Source organism: Lutra lutra, chromosome 6 (assembly GCF_902655055.1).
Source record: "Lutra lutra chromosome 6, mLutLut1.2, whole genome shotgun sequence".
In the NCBI taxonomy this organism is placed as follows: domain Eukaryota; kingdom Metazoa; phylum Chordata; class Mammalia; order Carnivora; family Mustelidae; genus Lutra; species Lutra lutra.
The window spans coordinates 75,704,684-75,718,385 of record NC_062283.1 but is presented as its reverse complement, the minus strand read 5'-3'; the positions used below and the strand labels follow the sequence as shown (position 1 = coordinate 75,718,385).

At 36.0% G+C, this 13,702-nt stretch overlaps 1 protein-coding gene across 3 annotated transcripts in view; it reads left to right on the top strand.

Moving 5' to 3' along the window:
- Nucleotides 1-13,702, top strand: part of LOC125102961 (triadin-like) — a 225,679-nt gene that overhangs the window by 60,873 nt on the left and 151,104 nt on the right. For all 3 annotated transcript variants that reach the window (XM_047734647.1, XM_047734649.1, XM_047734648.1), the window contains exons 3-4: nt 10,913-11,077; nt 12,148-12,180. In XM_047734647.1, the coding sequence (XP_047590603.1) occupies nt 10,913-11,077; nt 12,148-12,180 (198 nt within the window). The remainder of the gene's footprint in view (nt 1-10,912; nt 11,078-12,147; nt 12,181-13,702) is intronic.

Genomic DNA, 13,702 nt, shown 5'->3' with positions numbered 1-13,702 from the left:
ACCCGTAAAATCATGCCCTGAGCTAAAACCAAGAGTCTGGCACCCAACCCACTGAGCCACCCAGGTGCCCCAGGAAGATTTGGCTTTTCAAATGGGCTCATTACTTTTTTTTTTTTTTTTAAAGATTTTATTTATTTATTTGACAGAGAGATCACAAGCAGGCAGAGAGGCAGGCAGAGAGAGAGGAGGAAGCAGGCTCCCTGCTGAGCAGAGGGGCTCATTACTTTTGAGGGAATATGTGTATCTGGGTGTGTATAGAAGGGAAGAACCTCAAAGGTACTTTTTTCAATGTTAGTACATTTAAATGCCATTTACATTTAAATAATAAATGGGACTCTTTGTAAGCTTTCCTCTTTGCCCACTATCCATAAACTTCAGTGATCAAAAATCACTCATTTAACTTTTAAACATCTGTTGGTTCTGTTCTGCACTCTGTGCCTTATTTCTAGAACTTCTGCCTTGGTTTCCTCAAGATTGTTGTATTAAATTTAAATGTATTAAATGTAAAAGCCATCTCCTTCCTGTATCTTAAAAATCTCCTCGTCTATTCCCTCCTTTACCACGAATGTATATTGGTTTTCTAAACTTGGAAAAACACATTTCCTTACTTCCCTATATCTCTAATTAGCTACTGTCCTCTTTTTTTTCTCTCTCTCTCTAGACAAACCCCTCTGTTAAGAGATGATCTGAAACTATTCTATCACTCTGCTAAAATGTCTCAAATACACACTTGACTTCTTAATGAACACATTGAACAAATCAACAAATTGTGAACTTAAGTGTGAACAACTTGCACACTTTACATCTTCATCTTAGTTAAACCTTTAGCATTAGAGCTATTGACAGCCACATCCTTATTAAAACCTTATCTTCTTATGACTTTTGTAACTCTCTTCTTTGGCACTATTTGTTTCTTGCCCCCATCAGACATTACCACCTTGTTCCTTTGCTTCAGTTGCAATGACTTTGCATTACCCAAACAAGTGATATACAAGCTGTCATCATATTTAGCCCACTTATCTTTAATATATGGCTCTCAATTTAATAATAGGATCAATCTTCTAAAATTGCGAGACAGTAAGGTTTAGAGGATAAAAGCAGTGACACAGTTCTAAACAACCGAAGCCCATAAGGTATGTTTTAAAGAAAATACATTCTTCCCACCATGAGAGTCAGTAAAACTATTTTTATTTTGAAGGAAAAATGAATCTCATAAGCATTTTTATTTTCCCCATCCTTAACCTCAATCTCTCTCCAATTTTTCGAATTGCATGAGGTCATCAAGTTGAAGCAGTAAACTCAAGATTCCTGCCGGAGGTAGTTGTATTTCTTTCCAGGCCTGCCTCCTAGATTTTAAGTCCAGTTCATTTTCCAGGTTTTTAAGTCAGAAACATGGGACTTTTTGTAAGCTTTCCTCTTTCCCCACTATCCATAAACACTCAGTGATAAAAAATCACTCATTTAGGGGCACCTGGGTGGCTTAGTGGGTTAAGCCGCTGCCTTCGGCTCGGGTCATGATCTCAGGATCCTGGGATCGAGCCCCACATCGGGCTCTCTGCTTGGCAAGCAGCCTGCTTCCTCCTCTCTCTCTCTGCCTGTCTCTCTGCCTACTTATGATCTCTCTCTGTCAAATAAATAAATAAAATAAAAGAAAAAAAAATCACTCATTTAACTTTTTTTTTTTAAAGATTTTATTTATTTATTTGACAGAGAGATCACAAGCAGGCAGAGAGGCAGGCAGAGAGAGAGGAGGAAGCAGGCTTCCTGCTGAGCAGAGAGCCCGATGGATGCGGGGCTCAATCCCAGGACTCCGAGATCATGACCTGAGCCAAAGGCAGCGGCTTAACCCACTGAGCCACCCAGGCGCCCCCACTCATTTAACTTTTAAACATCTGTTGGTTCTGTTCTGCACTCTGTGCCTTATTTCTAGAACTCCTGCCTTGGTTTCCTCAAGCTTGTTGTATTAGCCATGTATTTTCTTTTTGCCTATAATCTTGCCTCTGTCTCCTTTTCATTCTGAGGCCAGAATGAAAATTGCAAATCTTTTTATTATTATTCCCCTATTAAAATTTTTAAATGTCTTCCTTTAAATATGAGTATGCATGTTGTCCTGATCCCTTGGCTCACCTTGCCTGCATGGGACAGCAGCTGCTTCTGCGGCAGCTCTAGCTCCTGACAAATCCTTCTTCAGCTTCTTCACTTCTGGCATAGGTGCATTTTTAGCATGATAAGGTCAACACCTTCTTCTCTTTGGAGAGGGAGTTTTGGAGGTCCTAAGACTGATGCAATTTCCATTTTGTTCTCATGAATCTCATCCCTTCCCTCCCAGGCTCCGGATTTCCTTGCTCCCTCTACTTTATGTCCATATTTTCACCCAAGGGGCTCTTCTTCTGCCTTCAGAACCTAACTCCACCTGCATAAGTAAAGATGTCTCATAGTGTGGTTAATATTAGAAGTACCAAGGGAAGGGGTACCTGGGTGGCTCAGCCAGTTAAGCGCCTTCCTTTGACTCGGGATATGACCCCAGGTTCCTGGAATTGAGCCCAGCATCCCACTCCCTTCGCAGCAGGGAGTCTACTTGTCCCTCTTCCTCTGCCCTTCCTCCCTTGCTTGTGAGCTCTCTCTCTCTCTCTCAAATAAATAAATAAAATATATTTTTTTTAAAAAGGAAGTACCAGGGAATTTCATGAATCTAAGTTTCCATTTCACCATTTTGAGGACTGTTCATTGAGGGTAAGGATAACAAGTTCAAGGGAATTTCAACGTCTGTAAATCGTCTGTATGTTAAAGAGCCAATTGGAGGAAAGTTACTCAGAGAAAATTGGTTTTGAGGATGCATCATTTATGAAATTCAGGGCAGGTGCTTATATACAACTTTTTAAACATCTTACTTTTAAAATATATATTATTGAATATGGCAATAGCATAGTTATCACTCATTTGTGAAAGCACACATTTAAATAGAGCAAAATGAGTTTTCATCATATTATTTTCTTTATAGAAGCATCTGAAAGATGCTCGATAGAAATATCATGTTACTTCATAACTTAATTATCCAGTCTCAAATGAGTTGACTTAATATTTACAATTTCTTGTTTAAATCACGAAGTGTTAATTAAATAAATACAAAAAATTATTTTAACCTATATATTCAATTTCCAAGAAAATTTTCAACATACCTTGAATTCCACATTTTTGTCCATGCAGAGATCCTTGAAATGTTATTATATACTGCAACAGAAGTATCCAATGCAAAGCCTATACTACAGCAGCTGAATTTAATGTTCATTGGCCTCTACCTCTCCATTTTAATATTTCACTTTTATTCTTCCCAAATCCTTATTAATTAGGCAGTTCCACTCCAATGAACTCTTCAGTGAAAATCATTTTTTTAATTTTTAAATTTTTTAGTATTTTATTTATTTATTTGACAGAGAAAGAGCAAAAGAGCATAAGCAAGGGGATCGGCAGGAAGAGGGAGAAGGAGAAGCAAGGTTCCCCACTGAGCAAGGAGCCTGATGCAGGGCTCAATCTCAGGACCTGGGATCATGACCTGAGCAGAAGGCAAACACTTAACAATGGAAATCATATTAAAGGAATACTATACTTGGATTTAAAGAGAGGATATTAAGAAACGAGCCCTTCTTAAAATATTTCTTGGGTGGAAAAGCTGTCTTTAAAAAAGCTGTGTTAGCAATGCATATCGGTGGCTTAGTTGGTTGAGCCATGGGCTCTTTATTTTGGGTCAGGTCATCATCTCAGGTCGTGGAATTGAGCCCCGCATAGGGCTCCTTGCTCAGTGGGGAGCCTGCTTCAGACTCTCAACCCCTCTGTCTGCCTCCCCGCACCACCCCCAAACCATTCTCTCTCTTAAAGAAAAAAAGGAAAAGCTATGTTAGTTTTTACAGATTATTATTATTATGGTACAAAAAAATATCAAGTGTTGTCTCAGAACTGAAGGAACCTTACAAAAATATAGCTATCCTCCAGGAATTTACAATAGAAAATAATGGGAAGATTTGGAATTCAAGTTAGTGTGTCTTTTACAAACTTCCATCGGCAGGATATAAATACACCTTAGAGATTAACTATGGAGGAATACATGTGCTATTTCAAACATTTCCTGAATTCTTGACTTTCTTTTATGTGTTATATTTTTCACATTTTGGTTTTACTTTCAATTTGAAGTGAACTAGAGAATAAGAAAACCATAAACTCATGGGAGAAAAAAGGCATATAAGGGAGTATAAGAAATTGAAAGCCCTTCTATTGTGATGATAAAAATTAAAGATGGCAGTTCTGACATCATTGGGTTCAACCAAGTTTGTTTAAGTTAAATGGTCTAACCCATGAGAAATTGTTTGAAAGTTACTTAAGACTGATCCTAAAATGCTTTAAAGCACAATGTCTTGAGTAAATGTCCCTTTGATAAGGACACTGACCTTAATAAGTGGATATAAAAGCATGTATTCTTGTTTGTTACTTCTTAAGTATCTGTACTTAGCATTGTCAATGCTGGAAACTCTGGGGCCTGAAGACTCAGAAGGCTATTAAGTTCATTTTGAGTGCTTTCCATTGCAAATGTGTTCTGGTTAAAAAGAAGCTAAATTAAATCAGGATTTTAACCTTACATCTTTAGAAAATTGTTGACTATTATAAATGATGTCAAACCTCAAGTCTAAAATGTTTAATAAGAATTTTTATTCTCTCAGTTGCATTTCTGATTATAAGAAACCTAACACAGAGGAGACAACCATTGCTTTCTGCATATACTAACATAACATCTATATCTTTTTATCTTTTTACTTGTTTTACCTACTTATGTTCCCTTCTTCCCATTCTTGGGGGTAGCATGGGAATGAGAAACACATCTGAAGCTCTGTTTGGCACTGGTTAAGTTCTAGAGAATTCTGTTTACCCTGAACAAATACCGAGTAATTTTCACAGTACTTCAAGCAAGAATTGTCATATGCTTAGAGCATATTAAATGATGCATGATTTGCTAATATTTTTCTTCACTTGATCAAATTTTCACTAACAGAAGCAAGAGTATTCCAGCACTTATCTACAATAAGAATGGAGAAACCAGTCACTTAAAATTGGAATTTTTTTTAGGTCTGGAAAATCGCCACTATATATTTTCAGACAGTTTTCTTCACATATCAAAATTAGAAACACCTGTATAGCAAGCCTGTAAGTGGAAGCATGAGGTTGATTATATCAGGATAAGATATTGTACATAGTAAGTCCTGAATAATTGTCTTGAGAGAAGAATCTCTCTATTTCCTAGTCAATTTCATTTGGGTGCTCCTATGTTCAAAGTACACTTATCAACATACATACAAATTGAATTTTTTTCTAATTGGGGTAGCATTTGTGACACTTTGAAAAGTCCTTACCTCAGTTTAAATCCAAATATTTAAATGTGAATATTTCCTGGGAGGTAAGGGACAGTCACTAGTTCTTTCATGAGTCCTAATGATCACATGACAATATTTGTAACAGTCTATATTCATGGAGCACCACCATAATGTTTGAGTTAAATGGCTCTAAAAGCTGAATTGATAACATTTACTATTTCCTTTACTCTGCCTTAGGTTCTTTACCCCAAGGAGTTTATATACAGGGAGTTTGAGTGAAGTTCAGTAAATACCATCTGGTGTAGGCAGAGACTCATGGGCAAAAGGGTCAGAAGATGCCTAGGATTCCTATTCAATCACCATCCTTTGGAGTGGCTTCGACAAATGCAGATGAGCAAATCTACCCCACGTCTGAGATGTTCTTTCCTCTGATAAAATATGCATGGGGCAATCTACAGTTGAGAGGGTAATTCATTTGGGAATGGGTACCATGCAGTGGGAATTTAGGACCCAGAGATGTAGAGGGATATGGAAATGAGTGTGGTGCAGTCTGTGGAGACCTGAGTTGAAGCTGAGGTCATACACAGAGCTTGTTGCTAAGGGGAGGGAAAGCCTCTGCCCCAGCTAGAAAACTGAAAAAAGAAAAAAAAAAAAAAAGAAAGAAAGGAAGAAAAAGAAAAAAACAAACAAAAATAAAACCTACGGCTCATTCAAGATTCAAAGACAATCTTGCTTGCTTTTCCACATTGACATTTCTTAGTAATCAGGCACCATCCTGTGTGCTTTGAATGTATTATCTCATATAATAATCACAACAATCTTGTTAGTATCATTACTCTTACTGTCCTTTTGCAGTTCAGCAAACTGAAGCACAGAAAAAACCATTTTTTCCCACTGTATAATACCGTTTGCCAGAACTGGGTATATGGAATATAAGGAGGCTGAATATAAAGATAACAGGCATGAAGGGGTGACTGTAGAAGAGTGACTTTGGAAAAGCAACAGCTTCAATGAATTTAGTAGACATGGAAAAAAGCTGATCCACTCAACAACATATAGCTCTCCGTGGGGGGAGGACTAGGACTAGAGTGAGGTGAGTGACGCCCTCACGTTGGGTGCAAAATGTAAGGACTTAGAAAAACTCAGTAACTAAGATGCATGATTCTTTAATGAAACATTTAAAATTTCAAAATTAATGCAAAAGTCTGCAATGAACAAAATATCAAGATTTTAAATAAAGACAGGATTATTGTTACTATCTTTCCTTCTGTCTCTGCCTCCAATATGGCCTGGCATGGCATGAGGTGGGAGGCCTGAAGTTGAATGCTGTCAGTCTGAGCTCAGAACCCAAGCTTATAACTTTTATTTGCTGATGTTTATCAGGATTTGAAAGGTAAAGAAGAGTCTAATATACCTTAAAGAATGTAAGACTGATGGTTAAAGATAATGGTAAAAACATGGACTTGGTTCTTTAGGAGGAAAGCAGAGAAAATGACTAATGTTAATATCCCATGTATGTTCCCATGTAGAAACTTAAGTATCTGTATAGTTTGGCTTCAAAGACAGAGGACCAATAAAAACTGTATTTAATTTTAAACTTTTCCTTGCCTCTCTTGCCTCTCTTGGCACTCTTTTATCAGTGCCAAGAATCCAATTTCTGATCATAAGGAGCCTAGAGCAGTTTCCCCCACATCTGGTGGTATATTTTTCTGTATGAAATATAAGATACAATTAAAAGTGACTTGAACACTGAGAAACACTTCTTATCTCACATAACAGAAGCTCTAGAAGTAGGGTGATTATTCCAAGATTGGATAATTCAATGCATCAGCAATGTCATATGGACTCAAATTCTTCCATTTTTTAACCTTTGTCTTCCTCAGTGAATCAGCGGCTGTCTTTATGGTTATAAGGTGGCTACAACAGCTCTAGGCTTTATGTTCCCATGCAACAAAGTCCTGTTTCCCCTTTTAACATCAGGAAAACCCCTCCCAGAATCTCTCATTGACTATCTGACTCTACAACAAATTATGAATTCACATCTTTGTTTGTTTGTTGATAATAATATAGCAAAACCTCAGTTTTCTTATATTTGAAAGAGAGATAAAATAATATAGCTCCCTCATTGGGTTACTGAAAGGGAAATGTGGATTAACATAAATAAAGTTCTAAGAGTAGTATCTGGCAGGTAATATACACTCTCTATGTTAGCTACTATTATTATTATGATGATCCTCAATGTAATATATTTAATTTAACGCATGGAAACATGAGAGGTAAGAAAATATAATTAAAAAAATAAACTCCTCATTGGGGTGCCTGGGTGACTCAGTGAGTTAGAGCCTCTGCCTTCAGCTTGGGTCATGATCCCAGGATCATTGGATCGAGCCCTGCATCGGGCTCTCTGCTCAGCGGGGAGCCTGCTTCCTCCTCTCTCTCTGCCTGCCTCTCTGTCTACTTGTGATCTCTGTCAAAAAAAAAAAAAAAACTTAAAAAAAAAAAAAAACTCCTCATCAATAAAAGGTTTAGTTGCATGGTATAGTGTTATTCCCATTGATAGAATTTGGATGTGATATCCAAGACAGAGAGTCAGGATTAATTTGAGGACTACTGTCTTATTTAATATACACCTATAATCTGTATCTATTATCTATATGTACATCTATATCCATGTTTTTAAGGTTGTTGTCCACATAACTAAAAATCAGAGGCTGCTCTCAAACCAGCAAAATTGACTTCATGAAAACATCCTGGCTTGACTATTTTAGAACCAGGCAATATACATGTCTGCAGAGTGTATATACAGTGCATTTAAGCACAAGGATAATTAAACCGATATCTATTTTGTTGAATTTTATTGTTAAGTTCCTCAGTGAACATTTAGAAAAAAAAGGGAAATGGGGAAATGGTCTCAATCTATTCAGATCATAAAAATCCCATTTGCCATATTCTTCCATTAGATATAAAATATACTAGTGCTAAAAAATACATTTAATGGTGCCATTACAATCCAGTTCCTTACATACAGTTCTTTAAAATTTTTCAATTGCAATTATAAAATTCCATTTCATTTCTGTTCCTAAGGTTTAATCTCATCATTCAGACTACCATATCTTGCTCAAATGAAACTCTCCAGAATGCAGTAAAATAAGATCCAAAGAGTAAAGTTATATTGTCACTGAATCATGGAGATAAATTTTCCTGAAACCAACATTTTGTAACTTGGCATCCTTGGATAGGCTGTGAATCCCCTGAAATAGAACATAAAAGTTAAAATTTCCCCAGAAATCCTTTCTCTCATATCACTTTCCCCGTTTTTAGTATATGTGTTGTCTAAGTGAGCGCACACTTTTCCCCTTTCTGTAGGATCTTACTCATCAGTGTAAAATGGAATATTCTTTCCATTTTAACAATGTTAAACAATGGAGAACCTACAATGACTCTAATGCTCTCCAAACATTGCCCAAACTCTGTCATTTACTTTATAATAAAATGCACTTACCACCTCTAAATTCTTCTGATTTGGTCTTGAATGTATTCCTCTGAAATAGCCCTTTGAAGGTCACCAGTGACATCCTTATCATTAAATCTAAAGGTCTATTCTCAGTCTTTATCTTACTTGACCTATCAGCAGTATTTGCCAGTTGAACTCTATACCCGTCCTCAAGACAATTTCCTCATTTGACATCTAAGACATTACACTCTTTTTTTTATGTTTTTCTCTCCCTGGATGTGTGTGTATAGACCTCTGTCTCTGTCTCTCCATCTCTCCTTGTCATAATCAATTGCTGGTTCATTCCTCTGACTGATCTCTCTGTACTCTAAATGTTCATGTGCTCCTGGGTCCACTTCCTTGGTGATATCATTCAGTATCATGATTTTGGATACCTTCTATCCTCTACTAAACTCCTATGTTTCTACTTTCGGTTAAGACTTCTCTTCTGTAGGTCATATTGGGGAGTACAAAGTCTACACCTCCACAAAGATGTCTAATAGGGAACTCAAGTTTGATATGTCTAAAATTCTTGTACTTATATGAGACCCCTAAAAAACCCTGTTTCTCTCCAGACCTCCCCATTTCAACAAAAGGCATTTCCCTTGTGCCAGTTTTTCATGCCAAAAACCTTGAAGTTATCCTGTACCCCTCTCTTTCTCTCACATCTAGGAGCACATCTGATTATCTGTATCTTTTACAGATAATCTTTTACATCTGATTATCTGTATCTTTTAAATACATTCAGAAAATGACCACACCTCTCTCTCTCTCTCTCTCACACACACACACACACACACACACACACTATCATCCTGATAGAAATCACCATCATCTTTCCCCTTGCTTATTTCATTTGGCTCTTACTCATCTCCCAGTTTCCAACCTGGCATTCTTTCAATCCTCAACACAGAGAATGAAGTTACATAAGTCAAATCACTTCATTTTTTGCTTTAACCTTCCAGCGACTTCCTATCTCCTTCAAAATAAAAGCCTAATTTTAGAATCCTTAATCTTTAAATAATATCATATGTTGATATAATTCTATTCTTTTAAGATATCAGAGGGAGAAAAATCCCCGAAAAACTAAAAAAAGTTTCTAAAATTAAGTAAAACACAAATCTAAAATTTAATTTAGATTGATGAAAAATCAGTTGCAATTTATGCCATAGTTTTAGATATAGAGCCTCTTCAATCAGATATTAAAGGCTATCTCTGTCCCCTTAGAGTAATTTTCATGCAATTAAAATGAGAAGGACAACATTTTAGAAATACCTATTACGTCTATTTGCTTGCATTTTTATTTTTTAATCTTTCAGTTCCCAAATAGTTTCTATTTCTCAGGATATTAAAAAAATGGAAGATTTATAGACTTCAGTTTTTCCTAATTCTATCTACTAAAGTTACTAGAAATTTATATACTTCTAATTTTCAGGTACTGGGATGCCTAAAAAGAAAAAACAAAGTGAATCTAGCTGGAACCTGATATGAATACTACCTTGACAATTCCAGATTTTTACTGATACACCACAAGTTATAATAAATGGATCTATTAGTCTTACTTTAGTCACAGCTACTTAACATCTACTTGGCACTTATTGTTTGCCTAAAAAATTTACAGAGCTATCTTCTTCACAACACTTTCCAGTATAAGATGGGCCAACAACGATATCTACCGTTCCTGAGCATCCATAACATAGGGTGTATATTGCAATTTGAATAACATAGACGTACACTATTTCAATCCATTCCTAATTTTGCCCTGTATTAAACTCTTATTTAGATTATAAACTTCTCCAGGACAACTTCTTTCTTGGTAAGCCATAGTGTTTTATACCGTAAGTATTCAATAACTTTTCTTTTTAATTGAATACACATGGATGCTGTGACAAAATATAGTTTCTGTTTCTGAGCACCCCAAAAAATTTTAGCCAAGAGACATTTACATTTATAAAATTGACATATTTTGTGTCAAAGGCACAAATCAGGATAAATGGCTCTTCTTAGTTTTTGGGGGGAATGACTGTAAAATTTTTCTCTTGTTTTGAATTACTTTTAGCGAGCTCTCTTTCCAAGATTGGCTCAGATCCTCTAAAACTTGTGCATGATGCTGTGGAAGAAACCACGGACTGGGTCTATGGCTTCTTTTCTTTGTTGTCTGACATCATCTCGTCTGAGGGTGATGAAGAAGATGATGATGATGGGGATGAGGACGCTGATAAAGGTACAAAGAGCATAGAGACCCACCTAACTTCTCAGAACAATATTAGATAGGCATTATAGTGGTTTGCTTAAGTTTAAACACAAATGAGCGCTTGGGTCAGGCTAAACAAAAATGAATACGATTCTGAGGTCTAACAGCATTATTGACAGGCTGCCAAACTCAGTAAATAATCCCTATTTGGCTTTCATTTTATAGCTCATCTGTCATTATGGCAAAGATATCAGAATTAAATACTACCATTTGGGTAGGATATAGTAGAAAGGGTCTACTATAAAGGGTCAAACTCACAATAGAACCTCACATCTATATGCTTCTTTGGGGAGAAAATAGTAGCTATTTCTCATGTTTATCCTTAGGAAGACTGAAATAATAGCAATAATTGATAGGCATATGTTCTATACATGTAAATCATATTCATGATCAAATAGAAAGCAATTCTACTAAAATCGTAATCAAAACTAACTTAATGAACCAAATGGAGGTGTAGAATGGAGGGACATTATAAACATCACAATAATTACACAACTAACCTATGTACTCTCTCATATATATTAATAAACAAAAGGAAATAAACCCCAACCATACGTAAACTACTATTGAATGGATAGAAAAAAACAAAGAACAAAGCCTTATGATTCTATCTTTTACATGACATTTTTGAGGGTCAGCCTTAGTCATCAGAAATCATGTGTTCAGTCATGACTACCAGGAAAGCTGTTATTACAGCCCTTTCTCTGACTTTGTCTGAATTTGTGTTTGTTTGGCCCCAGCGAGAGGTCAAGATGAACAATAAAGAACTGAAATGAACATGATATACGGACTATAATGTATAATTTGGATTGCTGCCATGATTTTATTGAACTCATAAAAGCGAAACTATCTCACATAAATGTACATAAACAAAGTTTATACTTAAAAACTGGAATTTGGGAGGCAAAGTAATATAAGAACTACTAATGTCAAAACTAATAGATGGCTTTTTTAATGAACAAAAGAAAATGGGAAAAGAGAGAGGCAGTATTATTCAATGCTAAAAGTTTTTCTAATTTACTGTTTTTGTCTTGGTTTAGGAGAAATAGAGGAGCCTCCCTTGAAACAAAAAGGTCGGTCGTTTTCACCTTTAAAAAAATGTGGTAATGTTGTTCTTCATCATGATTCAAATATATTTTACATGACTTGTAGCCTTAATTTAATTTTAATGTACAGTTTTTGTTTAATGACTAAATTGAGATTTATAGTTAGGTAGAGAAATACTTGATTCTCTTCAATGAGACTGCCCGCACTATTTTTCAGTTGATTATTTAATTGATGCCCTCTTTAGTAGATGTGCAAATCCATCTACACACAGAGTCATGTGACTTGAAATTGCAGGAATGAAGAGTGAATTCTGTAGCCTCAGAAATGGCCCAGAAGGTGATGATGCCCATGATTTTTATTCTCACTGTGGCCAGATGTATTGATTTTACATTTTTATTCTTTTCCTCCTTATTTTATTTTCACTATTAATATTCTTTATTTTTAGGTGATAAGTAGGGGACAGGGTGTGTGAAACAGTATGGAAAAGAATAATCTTGGAGGCAAAGACCTATCCCGTCAGTATGTATCATGTATCATCCCAAAGGAATAAGGTTACCTGGGTGTATTTGGATGTGGAAGAGACAGATTTCTTGTAGAAATATATTTGCTAGGATCTTCCATAACTGAGTGGGATGATCACAAATCCAAAAGATGGAAGCAATATGACTAGAAAAAAGGCGTATAGCTATGGGGCAAGAGCCTCACAGGGGCAATTATTTTTATAGGGAAGAGTAAGAATTGTCTAGAAGGGACAATAAGGAGAAGGGATACCATTCCTGAGTATAGCTGCTATCAGAGAGATACAGCCAGCACATAGCCAGACTTGATACAGTTTGTGATGTTTTAGTTACTGCTGCACATGTTCAGCAGCAGGCTTTTGGGAGTGTTTACTCCAGGGGAGAATTTGCTGGCTTCTGTTGCTATCTGCTTAGACCTACTGTAGATGCAAACAGTGGGATCTAAATTGGGAGCTTCAGCCTTGTCTGAGCAGATGATGATTATCTCATTATCTGGGGCAAAATCCACTTAGTGTGTGTTAATTTGGAAAATTTGAATTTGTAACTTGTCCAACAAATGAGAGCTAAACTAGTGAAACCCAAATGTGGGAAAGCTGGAAACGAAAGTATTTAGGAAGTTATCAAGAGGAGAAGACAGGTTTCTTGATCACAAATCCAGGATGAGAACTCAAGCTATAATTCTGCCATCAAATCCAGGTTTAGGATAAACTTCTTGAGGTTAGAAATAGTTTTTTTAACAGATGACCTCCAGTGGATAGTGCCTAGAACATAGTAAAAGTTTAAGCTAATGAGTTACTAGTCATTATCAGGAAACAACAGTCTATGTATAATGTGTATTCCAATTGGAAATGGAAGAGAGAAAAGCAAATATTTTTTTACTTATAAAGTGAATTCTATAGGACTATCATAAGATCATATTGTCCATAAATCACTACCTAGAATTCAGTAAAGAATCTGTTCTTTCCTTTTGATTTGAATTTCCCTATGGGATTACTTCAAAATTGTTTCATGTAATGATTAACATAAAGTG